General features: G+C 41.7%; 1 protein-coding gene across 1 annotated transcript in view; it reads left to right on the top strand.

Annotated features, from left to right (window-relative positions):
• RBM20 (RNA binding motif protein 20) overlaps positions 1-8453 on the top strand; it is a 29811-nt gene extending 21358 nt beyond the window's left edge. Inside the window, 2 exon segments of the mRNA XM_009326053.1 lie at positions 99-220; positions 8219-8453. Of these exon segments, the coding sequence (XP_009324328.1) occupies positions 99-220; positions 8219-8329 (233 nt within the window). The 3' untranslated portion in view covers positions 8330-8453.
• The last annotated feature ends 5449 nt before the right edge of the window (positions 8454-13902 follow it).

Raw genomic sequence — 13902 nt, 5'->3', positions numbered from 1 at the left:
ATTTAACTAAACAGCAACATTTTTCTTTGAAAACAAGTTTATTATGGAGGGGAAGGGTTTCAACTGACATTTTAATGTAATTCAGAATTTCTCAATAGGTGTGGAATTTGTGGTGCCTAGAACTGGGTTTTACTGCAAGCTCTGTGGACTCTTCTACACAAATGAAGAGGCCGCAAAGACAAGTCACTGCAGAAGTACTGTTCACTACAAAAATCTTCAGGTAAAAACACACTTGAAGCTAGCTAACAACTAGCTCATGGGGTGGATTGTGCGTAAGATAGATGATGCTACAAAAAATTAGTTTTTATTCTGTGGACAGAATTCAGATGAAGTGAAATTTAGATAAGCAAAACTTTTCAGTAGTTCCAAATCTTAGCACACTAATTTCTTACTCCCAGATCCTTGAAATCAACTTCTGGATCTGTCCTGGTTTCAGCTGGGATAGAGTTAATTTTCTTCCTAGTAGCTGGTACAGTGCTGTGTTTTGGATTTAGCATGAGGATAATGTGATAACACACCGATGTTTTAGTTGTTGCTAAGCAGTGCTTATACTAAGTCAAGGACTTTTCAGCTTCCCATACTCTGCCAGCAAGGAGGTGCACAAGAAGCTGGGAGGGAGTGTAGCCAGGACAGCTGACCCAAACTGGCCAAAGGGATATTCCATACCATGTGACATCATGCTCAGTATATAAGCTGGAGGGAGTTGACCGGCGAGCAGCAATTGCTGCTTGGGGACTAGCTGGGTGTCGGTCGGTGGGTGGTGAGCGGTTGCATCACTTTTTTTTTCTTTCCCTGGGTTTTTGTTTTTTTCTCTCTCTCTCTCATTTACTTTCCATTACATCATCATCATAATTATTATTATTATAATATTTAATGTATTAAACTGTTCTTATCTCAACCCCCGAGTTTTCTTACTTTTGCTCTTCCAATTTTCTCCCCCATTCCACTGGAAGTGGTGGGGAAGGGTGAGCAAGCAGCTCTGTGGTGCTTAGTTGCTGACTGGGGTTAAACCACGACAGAATCATAAATAAAATGGGGCCAGGTGATAATTTGATCTTTTTATCTACATTTGGTCCTTGTCACTGGCACAGCATGCAACTCAGATCTTTAATTCTCTGTTCTTGAGGGTCCCAGAGGTTTCCATCATTGGGAGTGAGCCCAGCAGCAGCCTTTCTTATTTCTTAATTTCAGAAGCATTAAACATGCCACTTGTTTAATAATGTTGCCAGATTTATTTTTGCATTAGCGTGAATTTCTGCAGCCTGTTTCAGCACGCAGTACTTTGTGACGCACAGACTCTCCGAGGCATTTCCTGTGACCTGCTGAAATCACGTCCCTGTGCTACAGAACAGCACAGCAGTTCAGCCACGCAGAACACCACTATTGAATAATTTCCATAAAGATATGCAGAAGCATGTAATTACTTGTATGGTTTCCATAAGAATATACCATAAGCATATCAGCACTTGATAACAGCACACAAGAGACCACGGGTGCTTGCCGTTCAATCAAAAGACCCTACCTTATCACTTTTCAGATGCACAGTTGATAGTATCAGTCATGGCAGCATGAGCATTAACTGTCCTGTGCTGAGGACTCCTCATGCATGTCATGAGGACACTTTTCGGGGATGGGCCAACCAGTCAGGATTTTATATTATTTTCTTTTAAATAATGTAATAGATGTATTTAAAACAATGAAGAAAAATTCATTCTTATAAGCCAGAAATTGCAGATCTTTGAACTACAGACTTGAAAGACAGGAAGGGTTTGGTTTGGGCAAAAATATATTTGTTTTATGAGAAAATATATCCCTTATCTAGGTGAAATTTGCAATGCAGTAGAAATTTTGTCAGGGTAAGGGAACTAGTTCTTTGATGTAAGAACTGAAGAATAGGAATCAGACCAGTTTATCTGTAATTCTGTTGCTCTGTGATAACAAATTTTTTTTTTTTTTAAATAAAAGCAATTCACATGTTGGGAAGGGAGAGCATCTGTTCTTTTGACTGGCTTTATCTGCCTCAGCAAATCAATCCACTGTTTTTCACACCTTGAATCTTCTGCCTGTGTCCATTAGTGTCGGTCAGCAGGGGCGAACCATCCCATCCCTACTAGCCAGGAACCAAAATCTTTAAGTGGCCAAGAGCCATAAAGCAGAAACTACCCCTTGGAGAGCTGAGGATGGGAGAAGAGTGGCTCCAGGGAGAAGATAACAATGGTGCTGCAGGGGTCCTACCAGAGGAAGGTTTGCTCTGCCCGAGCAGCTCCTTAGGCAGTTTGGGGATTGGCTCTCAGCAGGTCCTGCTGGCCCCCCCTTTCTCAGCAGCCCCTGTGTTAGCCCAGCTCCATCACTGGTCATGCAATACCATACGTGGTTATGGAGCTGCAGTCGGACCATGCTTGTGCCAGAGGCACATATAATGTTATAGATCTATTTAGAGATTAAAATATGAAAAGAAAAAACATAATGAAAGTGAAATTAGAAATAGAAAAATGGTATACTGGGAGAAATAGGGGTGACTGCACAGTGTGGTACAGCTGTTGGAGATGCATTGAGTAGGCCTCTGATTTGAATGGAAGAGCATTTTTTCCAGATTTTACTTCATTTATAGATCCACCCAGAAAGTGTTCCCAAGAAGTCTACAAATGTCTGTTTACATTAATAAACTGTTTTCATTCAATACATTTATTCATTTGTTAAGCAAATTCTAGGTACCTGGAAATAAGATCTCTGGAATACCCAGAGGTAGAGTCTAAAAGAAGGCACTCTCCGCCAGGCTGGGAACAAGAGGACGTCTTCACCGAGCTCAGCATTCCCCTGGGTACGTTCAGATGCCCAGGCCACCCTCGGCCTGCAATGCCGCCCACTGCAATACCTAGAGCTTACAACAAGATGTCACTTTAAGGCTACTTGCCGTATTTATTTTCAGAACAGATGTGAGGAAAGTGAAGGAACAAGGTATATGACAGAGGGGTAGCTGTTGAAAGAAATGGGCTTTTGATGATAGATCATTGCTAATTTCATTCCAGATGAACGGTAAAAGATAGCTGTTAATGTCGCTGATGAGATGAAATAAGTTCCCTTGGACTATATATGAAATATGTATGAAAAATACTTAGTAATTTAAAAGTCGTTGTCATAAAAGTATTGATTATACTTTCAGTATAAGCAAAAGTATTGGTTTTACTGTGTAAACACTGATCATGAGTAAAACACCTCATGAAGAAGTACATCCTAAAGAGCAATCTGTGTAACTTAAGCATGAATTTACTGCTAATAAGTACTATTGCTATTCTAGCCCTTGAGGTTACACAGTGAAGTTTCCAGTCAATATTATGCGTGAGAAGGTACATTTTTAAATATGTCTAGTATCTAAGAGACAAGTGGAAGGTATATTTGCAATGCACGGGATTTTAAACTGCAGCTCAGTATTGCAAAATTAGGGAAATGAGAGAAGTGAATCCAGGATTCAGTCTTCATATCTATGTTATTTAACTAAACAGCAACATTTTTCTTTGAAAACAAGTTTATTATGGAGGGGAAGGGTTTCAACTGACATTTTAATGTAATTCAGAATTTCTCAATAGGTGTGGAATTTGTGGTGCCTAGAACTGGGTTTTACTGCAAGCTCTGTGGACTCTTCTACACAAATGAAGAGGCCGCAAAGACAAGTCACTGCAGAAGTACTGTTCACTACAAAAATCTTCAGGTAAAAACACACTTGAAGCTAGCTAACAACTAGCTCATGGGGTGGATTGTGCGTAAGATAGATGATGCTACAAAAAATTAGTTTTTATTCTGTGGACAGAATTCAGATGAAGTGAAATTTAGATAAGCAAAACTTTTCAGTAGTTCCAAATCTTAGCACACTAATTTCTTACTCCCAGATCCTTGAAATCAACTTCTGGATCTGTCCTGGTTTCAGCTGGGATAGAGTTAATTTTCTTCCTAGTAGCTGGTACAGTGCTGTGTTTTGGATTTAGCATGAGGATAATGTGATAACACACCGATGTTTTAGTTGTTGCTAAGCAGTGCTTATACTAAGTCAAGGACTTTTCAGCTTCCCATACTCTGCCAGCAAGGAGGTGCACAAGAAGCTGGGAGGGAGTGTAGCCAGGACAGCTGACCCAAACTGGCCAAAGGGATATTCCATACCATGTGACATCATGCTCAGTATATAAGCTGGAGGGAGTTGACCGGCGAGCAGCAATTGCTGCTTGGGGACTAGCTGGGTGTCGGTCGGTGGGTGGTGAGCGGTTGCATCACTTTTTTTTTCTTTCCCTGGGTTTTTGTTTTTTTCTCTCTCTCTCTCATTTACTTTCCATTACATCATCATCATAATTATTATTATTATAATATTTAATGTATTAAACTGTTCTTATCTCAACCCCCGAGTTTTCTTACTTTTGCTCTTCCAGTTTTCTCCCCCATTCCACTGGGAGTGGTGGGGAAGGGTGAGCAAGCAGCTCTGTGGTGCTTAGTTGCTGACTGGGGTTAAACCACAACAGAATCATAAATAAAATGGGGCCAGGTGATAATTTGATCTTTTTATCTACATTTGGTCCTTGTCACTGGCACAGCATGCAACTCAGATCTTTAATTCTCTGTTCTTGAGGGTCCCAGAGGTTTCCATCATTGGGAGTGAGCCCAGCAGCAGCCTTTCTTATTTCTTAATTTCAGAAGCATTAAACATGCCACTTGTTTAATAATGTTGCCAGATTTATTTTTGCATTAGCGTGAATTTCTGCAGCCTGTTTCAGCACGCAGTACTTTGTGACGCACAGACTCTCCGAGGCATTTCCTGTGACCTGCTGAAATCACGTCCCTGTGCTACAGAACAGCACAGCAGTTCAGCCACGCAGAACACCACTATTGAATAATTTCCATAAAGATATGCAGAAGCATGTAATTACTTGTATGGTTTCCATAAGAATATACCATAAGCATATCAGCACTTGATAACAGCACACAAGAGACCACGGGTGCTTGCCGTTCAATCAAAAGACCCTACCTTATCACTTTTCAGATGCACAGTTGATAGTATCAGTCATGGCAGCATGAGCATTAACTGTCCTGTGCTGAGGACTCCTCATGCATGTCATGAGGACACTTTTGTTGGCATTCGCATACTCTCAGCAAAAGTCACGAAAGACCAAAGCAAAGCTGCTCCTTCTTTCTCTGTTCCTTCCCTCTGCCCATAGTAAATGCTGGAGCTCTGCTTCTCTTCAAATAATAATTATCTTTTCCTAGCTGGCTAGTGGGCATTGGCTTTTCTAGTGAAACTCAGAGTGAAATAATTTCTCTGGGAGAATTTTCTTCTTGACTTCCCTGAAGTTACGTAGCTGTAATCATACAAAGGCCTCTGGCTCTCAAAGACTGCGCCTGCAGAGCTGTGATGCTTGCTAATAATGGATCCTCCAAGTGTAAACTTGAAAAACAGGTGCCTGGTTTGCATGCCTTTTTTTGCTTCACACAAAAAAATCCAGAGGGATTCACCAGAGATGGCACCACTCAGTGCAGGCTGTGTTCCCCATGCGAGTCTGCCCCAAAGAAACTCATGCTAAAGCAAAGATTGCAACTCCAGCCCCTGCCCCTGGCAACTGGTCCCATGGGAAGAAGAGGGATTTTTTTTCATTTTCTAAGTTATTTTGTTGAAGTAATAGAAAAAAAGGTCCAACTAAAACTGAATCAGTGTGAAAAAAAAACTTTTTTTCTCCCCGTTAAGACATTTCCCATGAGCACTGTGGTAGATATCTAACACTGACTTGAGATAAAAGAACAAAGACCACAAAAGCTATTCAAATTAAATCTGTCAAATATGGTAATGAAAACAGACTGTTCTGTCGAGCCGTACCTCTTACGTTACTAAATGGCGGAAGTAAATGTCTCATCCAACTTTTGCCCACTCAAGTGGAAACTCAGCAAATTTTAAATAATTGTTCTGTATTACTAGAACCCTTTTAGTTGCAGTAATGCTTATTTATGCACTTGCAAGAAATGTCAGTCTTCTGTGATGATGCAATTTAATGAGTATATCTATCGACATAAGAACTATGGACTCTAACGTTTACTGTATGTGAAGCTATGGGACTGCTGCTGCAGACTGTCTTTCTGTCATCTTGCCTACATGACAAATACTGTTGTCCAATGACAACGACATTGTCCCAAATGCTCTCATGGCTATGAGTCTTTTATAGTTGACGTGCTACTTGTCGTCTTTCATGTGATCTCCGTGGAGCAACATCCAAAATATATGTTCAGTGTTTGGATTTGACTGTGAAACTAAACAGTTTGTTTACCAGTTTTCTTCCAAAAACCTTGCTTAGATGATGATTTGTCTTGAAGTAAAGTAGTCAACGTCATCTGAGTATGGTGCCCCCTGAAGAACGGCAATCACTGAAAAAAATTCAACTGTTTCTTTGTCAGCCTCGCAGACTTTTTGTAATTTTCCATTCTCTTCAGCTTAATAAATGATTTTCCCAGGTGGTATTTCTATGTACAGATCCACTGCATTTTCCATGTCCAAAAAATCCATCATTTGGCCATCCCTCCCACCACTACCACAAAAAGCTGTCAGATTCATCTGGTGTAAACTACCTTGGCAACTCAGTGCAGCATTTCATACTGTTTTCCACTGACTTTATGCAGTATTCATCAAACCTTATATTTAAATGAAAAAAATTTTTGCCTTGACTGTCATTTTGCTATTAATTAATCTGAATGTCTGGTCTATGAACTTCAAAACTGGTGTTTGTGGTATTCATGATAGCTGACAACATCAGCTAAAGGTGGTGGCTAAACCTCAGTCTTATTTTGGTGGGTAATCATTAAAAAACAAAAATGCATGGGTTATCTGATCCAATGACAAGCGTTAGTGATTTATTACAGTTCATGGTGTACGGATCACTTCTCTCAGCCTTTATGGACCCTATATCTGTGTATACTACTGTAACATTTACTCTGGCTTTCTGCCACATGGAATTTTGTACCCAGGGATCAAGACTGAGAGTTGTGTAATTTCCACAGCCAAATCTCTATATTCAGAGTTACAAGGGTGCAGTCGTCATTTTGTCACAGGTACGCCCATTCGTTACCATTACTGAGTCCCTTTCAGATGTACCTCTTACATCCAAAACTTGTATTTACGTGAGACAACCTGGCAGTCCTAACACAGCCCTTAGGTTTTTTGCATCCATTTCTCATTTCACCTCTTCCCCATGGATGCCAAAGAGTGAACTGTACTCTGGGGGAATCCTGCAAGTAGATAAAATTTTGCAGTGATGTGAGATGGTCTTTTCAAAACAAATCAGAATGGATAATCAGCTAGAAAAGAGTTTTATGATCCTAATAACGTGCAGGTCAGTTATTCTTGCATGTGGTATTTCTATAGGTCATTAATAAGAACATCCCTACATTATTATGTGTCTCTCTACACTAGCTGCTGCTGCAGAAGCTTCTTTCCATCCATTTCTGGGTCTGTTGACCTTGAATAAATACTTAGGGTACCATTTTCAGACCCACACCAGTTCATCGTCCATTTTGTGTGCAGCTTTGCCAACTGAGAGCACTGCCAAAAGACTGAAAGCCTCACTGGCCATGTGTGTATTTTTAAATCACACTGAGTACCTGAAGCACTGAAAGGCTTTATCTTAGAGAAACACAATAAATGTAAATACTCTAGCTAGACTGCTAAATTGTGTTAACTATTACTGAGTTTGATTATTTCCTTAAAACAAATGTTCTTGTGCAAAAGGTATATCTCTGAACTGGACACGCTGAAAACGTAATATATATGCCTTAAATTGTGACTCAGAAACTGCATGTATTTTCTGACACACCAGTCTTATACTAGCATAATTCAGTTCACTCAGGAGTTAGTTCCTGCCCTATAGCATATGGGAGTAGAGAGTTTGAGAGGAGAAAAGGTGAGGCCTAGTTACACAGTCTGATGGGGAGTCATGGTCCTCCTGGTTCTCTCACCAGTTCCCCTTGTGGTACAGAGTAAATCACTGAACTTCTGAGGCTCTCCATGTATTAAGGTAGTTTGCCTGACACAGCTATATTTCCTGGCTTGAATTTTCACCAAAATGGGGCTTCTATGTGTCTTCTTCCCTTTTGAGATGCTGGGAGAGTGTGAAAGCTCTGAAAAGGCATAAAGCATCCCATGATGAATATTTTCAGTTTTGGTAACAATGCTTTGTTTTTGTTGTGATTGCAGAAGTATCTATCCCAGCTTGCAGAAGAGAGTCTGAAAATGAAGGAAGAAGGCAGCCATCTGCTTCAGGATGACACTGGCATTGTTCCTCACTTTGCAAAGAAAAAGCTATGATGTGGATGAACTGGAAGAGCTATAATGAGTGAATGCTGATACTTTATTTTTTTATTTTTATGATACTGAACTGTCAATTTGCACTGTACAGAGGAGGGGAAATAAAGAGCATGTTCCATGCATCTATGCCCAGAGTGCCATTAAAAACCAAAATGCCTGAAACTGTTTCCCACGGTGAAGCAATGCTGGCATATCTGTAAGAAGTGGAGCAATTCTTTCTCACACTCTGCGTGTTGGGAGTGGTTTCCTAGATTAAATCAGAATTCTCAGGGATTCTTAAAGTTTTAATTCTGATGTGACACATCAGGTCAGGCAGAGTATTTAGAAGCACTCAGCATCCTCCAGTGGATGCTGGAAGGAAAGGAGATGTGACTATAAATAGGCTTTAATGTTGCTTAAAATATCTTCAGCCATTTCACTCATTGCCCCAGTGAGAAGTAGGATTTGCATAGGACATCTAAAGCCATTGTGCTAAAACTAGTCAGTAGATGGCATAATAGAAACCCCATCAGCATCCACCTCCATGTGTCTTAGAGCTTGGTGAAATGATAAAATGTTTGTGTTGTTAAGCACTGACAGTACACTGACTGTGTTGTACGAACGCAGAGGGAGCCGCAGTCTGTCCCAGGGACCTTATAGCCTGAACCCAGCACAGCGAGAGCAATTCGAATACACGTGCTGACAGCTAACCTGCTCTGGTTTTCAGCATTTTCCATGGTGTGATCAGGATGTTCTCCAGGTACCGTTGTGTTTGAAACTCTTCTTTTTGATAATTCTAAAGGGTGCCAACTTTGAGTCTTACAGACTTGAAACTCTCACGAGAGGCTTTTTGAAGTGCCACATGTTCGGACCATGTCTCTTTTAGACATTTTATTCAAGATCCTTGCTTTTGGGGTCTTTTTGTTTTCTTTCAAGCTTGCTTTTCCTCAGCTTGGCAACGTTGAATTTTCCTGGTTTTCATGGAAAGATGCCAGACTTTTAATATTGGTTTTGTATTTTATTTCCCTGAATTTTTTAAGGTGAATACAACAACTGATGGCTCACAGGGTGCTGCACTGAGAACACAGGATGCACCAGCAGCTCTGGCATTATTATGAGCTATTGTTTCTGCACAGTTGTTGCTTAGTGTTTTGCAGAGTCCCTTTGAAATGCACTGTACAAGTTTCTGGTTCATTTCAATAGGGCTTTGTGTAGTAAAGTGAATACATACGCAAACCATTGCCAGAATTGATCCCGGAGTTATGCTTTTATAAAATGCCCCACGCAACCTAGACAGATGGGGATTTGCAGACGTATTTCCATTCTTTGCCTGACTCTAATATTCATCACGGTATGTTCTGTAAAAATTGCTGGTGCTGGATGTCCTGTTTAGATGTTGTGCAGAGGAAATAGTTTCCCAGAAGGTTCTAGCCATCCCTAAGAATGACAGAGTGGCTAAATTGCCAAAACTGCTTCCACCAAAGTATTGGTTCCATTATTTCTTGTGCCAGCAGCGATGCTTGTACCCTGTAGCCAGGCAGTGTTTCTCAGAGGTGCCTGGTGTTGTTGCCTGAAGCCCTGTTCCATTTCATGGCCTGTGCTTTCCACTCATTTTTACCAGAGGTGGGTTCAGATTTCATATTTGGAATTCCTGCTTCTCGCAAGTTGAGTGATTCTTTGCATCCCAGATTCAGACACGGCCTATCCAAAAGACAAGGGGAAATGAAAAACATTACAGCCTAAATCCTCCTTTGTCCAGACTTGAAGTATGTTAAGACTTGGGTTCATCTGTCATTTAAAACAGCTTTTTTTAATGTTTTTCCTTATGGGAAAAAAATAATAATATTGCAAACCAGGTATTTTTCCTTCAAGGGTTGGGTTTTTCTTTGACTCGTTGTTTTTCACATTGCAGTGAAATTTGAGCACAGGGCTGTTAGGGCGAGAGTTGGTATTACAAGCTGTAAGATTACGAAAATGGCAGTAAAGATTGTGCAATTGTCTTCTAAAGCACAGCTCTCGAGCTGGTCATGTATCATCTGAATATGAGGTTCCCTTCATGCCCTTCAGCGCAATCTGAGCACAAGAGAAGGAAATCACTATGAATGCAAGCATCAAATCTTTGAAGCTAACCCTGCTATCAAACTGGGGCTCTCACCGGCCTAATGGGAGCTTGTTAGACCACGTGGTTAGGCTTAATTGGATGTGAGACATAGCTGACTGTATATCAAAGTCATGTGCCTCCAGCAACTTTATCCCCAGGTAACCTCAAATGAGAAAAGTATCACTGTTATTATTCTTTATTTGTATTGCAGTAGAAGCTATGCGTCCACTGCCTTTATTATAGGCACGGCACAAATCCACAACAAAGACTTTCCCAGGCCAAAGAACTTTAAAGCAGACTTTCCAAAAACAGACAACAGGTGGATACAGGCAGGCAGGGAAAGCAGTAGGTAACCACGAGATTTTGACTGGCAGCAGAAGAATAATTAAAATGAGTGTTTACCCAGGGGCTTATTTTTGGATTTACAGGAGACGATTCAAACTACTTTCCCCCTCCTCTGGTTCTGAACCAGGTTCACTCCCATTATTCACAGATTGCATATTTAACCTCCTTTGTTTTCCTGGCCAGCTGCATTAGACACGCAAAATCCCTTCTTCAGAGAGCGGGCCTCGGTATCCTTCAGTCCCCGATCGCTTAAGTTTCAGTCTCCATCCAGGGCTTCAAAAGCTGGAGTCTTGAGCGAGGCTCACCAGGAACTGTCCTGGCTCCGGATACCTTGTTTGGGTCATGGATACAGGCCCTTGCTTGCCACTGAGGAAGGAGGAGGCTCCAGATGGCATCTCTGCCCTAGGTAGTTTCCTATTCTGGAGGTAGATGACTCAGGTGAGTGATGCAGGTGCAGTGCCCAGCCCCGCAGACGTGATCAGACCCAGACGTTTGTAGAGGTGGTTTGGACACCCCGTCCCTTTGGGCTCTGTCCTGACACAACAGCAATCTGCAAAATCCTGGGTACAGCCAAAAGGGCAATTCCCCTTCTGAGAAGGTCCTTTCTCCCCCTAAAATTCAACGTTTGAAAGCAGTTAAAAGCAATCCCAAGTCTCAACTAGCTCCTAATGATCCCTATAATCAGTTTTCAGCCTGATGCACTTTGAGAACTCAGAGATAATCTCCTTCCCTCTCCAACAGGTCATCATGCAATGCTGACAGGCACTCAACTCCTCAGCTTCTCTCTACCTGTTCTGCTGAGGAAGAAGCCCACTGTAGGCAGCCGCTTACCTTTCTCAGCTTGTGTAAAAATGTGTTGTTTCTTTTGGTTTATTATATTTAAAATCTTGACTTTTTTTTAGTTGGCATAATTCATCATCACTATAATCCACGCTGTTTATTAATACGTGTATATATATATATATATATATATATAGCACAAAGCAGGCTCAGGTCTAGCCAAACAAATACTGGTATTTAAAAAGGAGCTTCCTTAATATATACAAACCATTTCAACACATCTCAACCAAAGATTGCACTTTTTGAATAGGGACTATGTTTTTCATCTTCGTGAAATCTGTATTGATCTCAAATAGTCTTTAATGACAATCTGCAACTTACTTTATTTGAAGTAAAAAATAAAATAATTAAACATTTGCCCCATAAGATTAGACAAAGTTTCATATTGGCTTTAACACTAAATTAGTGTTAGGCTGGTTATATTCAGGGTTTTTCTATTCTCTAAGGATTAAGGCTGTGATTTGTTGAATTATACTTGAACTGGACCAGATGTACTATTTATTGAGCTTATATAATCTTAATTTAAGTTTTGGCTTGTAAACAGTTAGAATTTGTTAGTACTTGTTTAATTACGTAGGAACTGTCACCAATATTAACTGATCTGTGTAACTGATTGCAAAGTGTTTCAATTTGTGTTTCTTAAAGATCTTAATAAAGAGAATTATAAAGCATATACATTGGTGGACAATTGTCTCAGCAACAACATGCTTCTAGCTTCCCAGGGGATCTATTAAAAACCACAATGACTAAAAGATAGTTTGGGGGGTAAGAAGGAAGCAGGAGGCCAAAATGTTTGCTTTTAAATGTAATTTCTAGAAGTTTTGATTCTTACTGGGTAGCTCCTGCCGTACAGATCGCAAGTGATTGCCATCGTCTGGTGCTGAAGTTGAAGTGAACCCATCTCAGCAGTTCACTCTGTAATTATTATTAATTGTTATTACCCACTCCTGTCCCTCTAGATATGTCCTCACTTCCCTTTTTCTCTTTACATCTGAATGCACTGGGTGAGCTGTCTGTCCCCACTGGCTTTTCTCTGTCTCCATCCAGGTTGTCTTCCCATCCTTCTGAAAGCACCACATAGAATGTCCCCAGCCAAGAACCTTCTCCACCTCATCTCAACCTAAGTCCCCCTGTTTGCCCATTTACCCTGTTTCCCTTGTGCTCTCCCTCTGCCTTTGCTGATTTTTCTTATTTTCAGCAGACTGTCCTCCCTGGTGCCCTCCCAGCTCCACAGGGACCTTTCCCACTCCCTGTCCTTCTCCCTGGCTCACCTCCATCACCAGCAACCGGAGCTCCTGGGAGGAAATACCCAACCTCAGTCAGGGTGATGTAAAGACGTGCTTGTACTAAATATTTAAAGAATGCAATGAGGACAAAAGCCGAGGGGAAACTTCACCACCAGCTTTGATGAAGTCACTCAGCGGAAAATACTAGGAGGAAAACTGAGACAAGGCAATGTCCAGCCCATGTGCAAGGCAGGGCATGGGGCACCATCAAAGCATGAGCTATGCCTCCCCGCACCTGCCAAAGGAGGGAAATGGGTCTGTCTGCCCCACTGAATGGCCAGGGAAATGGGTCATGGGCAAAAAGACTGGCACTTGGGTTTTCTGGCTCCCCAGTTCATCAAATCAGTGCTTTAGTGTCTTCTAAGTAACTGTTTTGCAGCTGAGGCACACATGTAATGTATTTTAAGCACAAATGGTTTCGGTTCTTCTGTCCTGGATGTACTGAAACCTTCGTACGTGTGATTTTGATACTGTCTCATCGCAGCTATGAATCTGTCTCGCTCTAGAAATCAGGCAAATCAATTTTGTGTTAACTTCGCATCATATAATCTGTAACAAAAAAAATCCAAACTGTGGTGTTCAAAACATAATGAGTTTCCAGTCCAGATTTTGTCACACTTAATTTTCTTAGTGGAAAGCGGAACTCAGGTGTGAAAGACTTCACAAGTGAACACCAGCCCACACCCAAACACCAGCTTGGCCTTCTGACACAAGGCTGTGACCAGCCTCACTTGGACAGCCAGGCTGTAACCCAGCTGTCCTGCCTGACCGGCAGAGCAGACCAGGCCAAGGCCGTCTGAAAACATGAGCCCTCTCTGGGAAGCTGACTGGGAGGGAGGGCAGGGGTGTGCAGGGAGTCAAGGACGGTGCTGCCTGCTCTGGATCAGGCCACTGTGGGGCTCAGCTGGTGGACACGCTGCCCTGACACAAGCAGGGCCGGGCTGACCGGCAGCTCGCTGCAGCAGGCGCCGGCATCGCGCGAAGCAGCCTCCTTCCGCCTGCTTTTCAGCGCTGATGCAGCC

The sequence above is a fragment of the Pygoscelis adeliae genome, unplaced genomic scaffold (genome assembly GCF_000699105.1).
Source record: "Pygoscelis adeliae isolate BGI_AS28 unplaced genomic scaffold, ASM69910v1 Scaffold4, whole genome shotgun sequence".
Lineage (NCBI taxonomy): Eukaryota > Metazoa > Chordata > Aves > Sphenisciformes > Spheniscidae > Pygoscelis > Pygoscelis adeliae.
The sequence above is the reverse complement of the archived record's forward strand: the minus strand, read 5'-3'. Positions and strand labels throughout refer to the sequence as shown.